Source organism: Tigriopus californicus, chromosome 12 (genome assembly GCF_007210705.1).
Source record: "Tigriopus californicus strain San Diego chromosome 12, Tcal_SD_v2.1, whole genome shotgun sequence".
In the NCBI taxonomy this organism is placed as follows: Eukaryota; Metazoa; Arthropoda; class Copepoda; order Harpacticoida; family Harpacticidae; genus Tigriopus; species Tigriopus californicus.
The window spans coordinates 4,792,842-4,796,393 of NC_081451.1; the positions used below are offsets into that span (position 1 = coordinate 4,792,842).

The 3,552-nt window shown below is 38.4% G+C and overlaps 1 protein-coding gene across 2 annotated transcripts; it reads right to left on the bottom strand.

Annotated features, from left to right (window-relative positions):
- Positions 1-256: 256 nt before the first annotated feature.
- LOC131891445 (uncharacterized) lies at positions 257-2,433 on the bottom strand. Of its 2 annotated transcripts, none has more exons than XM_059241015.1 (7): positions 2,281-2,433; positions 1,803-2,033; positions 1,420-1,726; positions 1,192-1,360; positions 936-1,084; positions 684-840; positions 257-617 (listed from the first exon to the last, which is right to left on the bottom strand). In XM_059241015.1, the coding sequence occupies exons 1-7, from the start codon at positions 2,324-2,326 to the stop codon at positions 552-554; spliced, it is 1,125 nt and encodes a 374-aa protein (XP_059096998.1). In that variant the 5' UTR covers positions 2,327-2,433; the 3' UTR covers positions 257-551. The 2 variants fall into 2 exon arrangements, with proteins under 2 accessions (XP_059096998.1, XP_059096997.1); XM_059241014.1 differs by having other exon boundaries at positions 936-1,108.
- Positions 2,434-3,552: the final 1,119 nt, after the last annotated feature.

A 3,552-nucleotide genomic window follows, 5' to 3' on the forward strand; every position in this document is an offset into this window, starting at 1 on the left:
CTCGGACTCGAGCACTAATCACAAAGCATGAATCTGCGTCTAAAAGCGTTTCATTTTCAAAACCATTACTCTTCTATCATCATTTTTTGCTGCGTTGAGTGATTTCACAATGAAAACTAAGTTTATATGGTTGTTTCAAGAGTTTAGCATTAACTTCTCTTAGGATTAGCTAGGATAATCTCACAGGGAAGTTGCAATGGATGTAGACTTGTTATTTTCTATCCGCACATATGTTGTTACATGGTTAGGTGTGTAATAATTTGATAAAAATGCTTTATTTAGCGGAACAACGAGAAGGAATCAAACTCGGTTGGAAATATGTTTTTGTCTTCATGAAGATAATAAGGTCGAAGTTTGGACCCTTATAATCTACAAACTTAAGCATCGCTTCACATAAGTTTTTTGGGACAGGGTTTGTCTACAATCATGAAATAACCCAGGGTCGCAATGCAAATAATTTTAGTATTTGAAGGCATGCATATCAATCTCGTTTAGGGTAAGCAATGAACTCGCTTTATTGGCAGATAATCCATTCAAGACGGTGGACAGGGTCATTGGACAATCCTCCCAGGCACACAATTTGCCAGGGTTTTTTCCACAATTGGTACCATTGCACACTATATGAAATTGAAGTTAGAGTGAGATCATCAGGGTGACTAATATCGCACTTTTCAGTAGCTCACCTTTGTGATGGTACTGCATTCCCATCCTTGCTTTATTTTCATGTAGCCCTTATTTCCCCACTCGGAACCCCAAGAGTTTTTGATCTCCCAAAAACGAGTGCCTTCATGTATCCCATATCCAATGAGAGTGACTGCGTGCATTTCATTGGACTCTGGTCTGGAAAATTGATGTTGGCATGGTTGAAATTTCTCAATAATTCCCTGATTCTTAGTTTTGTGAATGTGATAGTCTAATGTAAACTGATACCCTACTTGGCAAATGCAGAATAATCCATGATCCCTTTGCCGAAAAGTCGCAATGAATTTCGGAGGTGGGAATTTTCATCACCGTATTGAATGGCCACAACAACAGAGCCATGCTTTAAAAGCAGGACTTTCATTTGGTCATCCGTCAATTCTTTCTTGAAATAGTAGTAATCCGTGACCTTTTGTTTGGAAAGAAATATGACCATGAGAAGTGCCCAAAGTATCGATTCAAGCCTTTTCAAGTTAAGATTATTGCTCTTACCTTGACTCCTGAATCGTAATTGTCGGGCATTGTTTTATCATCTGTGTTTTCCTGCTTTGCTTTATAAGGAACATCCTTCGCTAAAGGTAATTGGCCTCCACACTTTTCGATGACACTCTTGAGGTAGGTATCCAAAGACGAGGTTCCGTCACAACCATGGTCATTGTCGCTGCAAACCAGAAAACGTGATGCAAATGGCTCGCACAGTTCAATTTCATTTACACTTACTCTGAACGGGCAGAATTTAAGAGTGCTTGCTCCGACAAATGCAAGTCATTGTCCAAATTTGGATTTGCAATGAGGAAGGCTGTCTCAATGGCGGCCACTGAAGCAAACACGGCACAACAACGGCACTCCCCTTGATCCCTCACTGCCGTCAGGAATTTTCTTTCAGTATGGAACTCGTCTGGAATGCCTCCTCCTTCTTTTCGCTTTTGCTCAAGACCTTCCAAGTAATCCTTTAATGTTGTGTCATTGGAAGTTGGTTTCCCACTTCCAAACATAGTGGGACCGCTTTGACTTTTACCTTTGAACCCTAATATTGGAAAGGGTTTTGAACATGAATCAATCCATAATCAATGATGTTTCCCAGGGTCGTCAAATATATTTACCTGCAAGCCTAGTTTGTTGCGCCAAAAGATCAATATTGGATGGGCGACAATAAAAAAGGAATTTTCGATTTCTGTAGGCCTCATTTTGCTTGTTGATGTCTTCAAGGGCCTTTTGGAGCCTTTCATCCGCGGGCTTTGCCCTCCCATCTTTGGAATTTATTTCCTCCCAATCCGCATCTGACACAAACTCATTGCTCTCATATTTGGGGTCAGACTTTAACCAATTACCACCTGCAATTACGATTTTCGTGATTTTTCACCAATCACATTCATAAGTTAGTCCTCAAAACTAACTTACGAATGTGATTGATGAAATCATCACTCAAGCCTTTAATTACAATTCAAATTCGATAATATATAATTGTAGCCTTTCACTTTAATAGTACTGGGTAGCATATTCCTTGTAGCGAATAGTAGAGCCCATGAAAAACCAAACCAAAAACCAAGGCAATGGTTAAACTGCAAAAGACCTTCTTACCCGAGGGCAAAGCCGGAATGGCTGGTAAGTCGTTATTTTTGCCCATGCTTGCCTTATCCACTGAAAAACAAACTGTTTTAGCCCGAGGAGAATACTTCTCTTTTATTCTCTCGAATATCAAGTACAGATATGTACATAAAGCTTACTCGTTATCAGTATTGCAAAACTGAGAGTATTTATCAATAGTGTAACAGAAGCAGGTCAAATAACAAGCAACCATGAAGTTGAACCACAAATCCTACAAGCCTCTCAGGACAAAAATATCCAAGGAAAGGCGACTTAAAACTACAAAGCTATGAGTGAAAGTACCTTGAATCGATTTCTGGTTGTGTATTTATAATCCAGGCTCATTGTTGGAGCCATAGGCAAACCAGGCCTTGAAGACCTTTGTCATGTGCTTCAAACCTACCCAAGACAAGGATTCTAAAAGAGCAAGTTTTTGACCAATTTTTCTCCCTTTAGACAGTCTGCAGGTACTAATATACTATCTGCCAATGTAGAGTTGGAAAGAGAAAGTGTTCAAAAACTGGGATAGATCAACATCACATCCCTATTATAAACAAAACCAAAGTCCATTTTTTTATTGAGGCAAGTCATATATTGATTACAAGATCTTGCGAGAATGTTCTTGTTTTAAATCACTAATTGTCGAACAACCAAAGTTTAAAAATGACATATTACCCCCGATTCTTGTTTGTTTTCTATTAACGCAGTGCTTGAATAAATGTTAAAGAAGTCTTTTGCCTCTTACAGATGAGCTTGATGTCAGAAAATCAGGAAGGCTACCTGATTTTTGTCTTTATGAAAAGACAAATACTATTTAAGCACCTTTGGCAGTGCTTAAGTTGTCCAAAACAATAAACAATAAAATAAATCATTTGTAGTTGGTGAGAAATGCGGCAGCACAAATCGAAGATGTAATATTTATCAAAACGTACCTTTGGATATGCAATATGCAACTGCTAAGCTATTGCAAGTTTTTTAACTAAATTTTAGTTTAATTTGCTACCCTGCTAAACTTGATTAATGCTTCTCATTACTTATGTTGCAAGAAGCCTTTCCCTTAACATTTCTTACCATTTGAAATGCATCTTCCATCTTTTTAAATGAGATGAATAATAAATGACAACAAAGACCTTCTTCCGTTTTTGTAGTGGAAACATAGGAAATCCTGTTTCCACAACCTTTCAACCTTTGTCGGAAGGAGGGATGGGTTCTTAAAATTCCGTCTTTGTATGATATGATGTTTACAATCCGCATGTCCCATCCGCC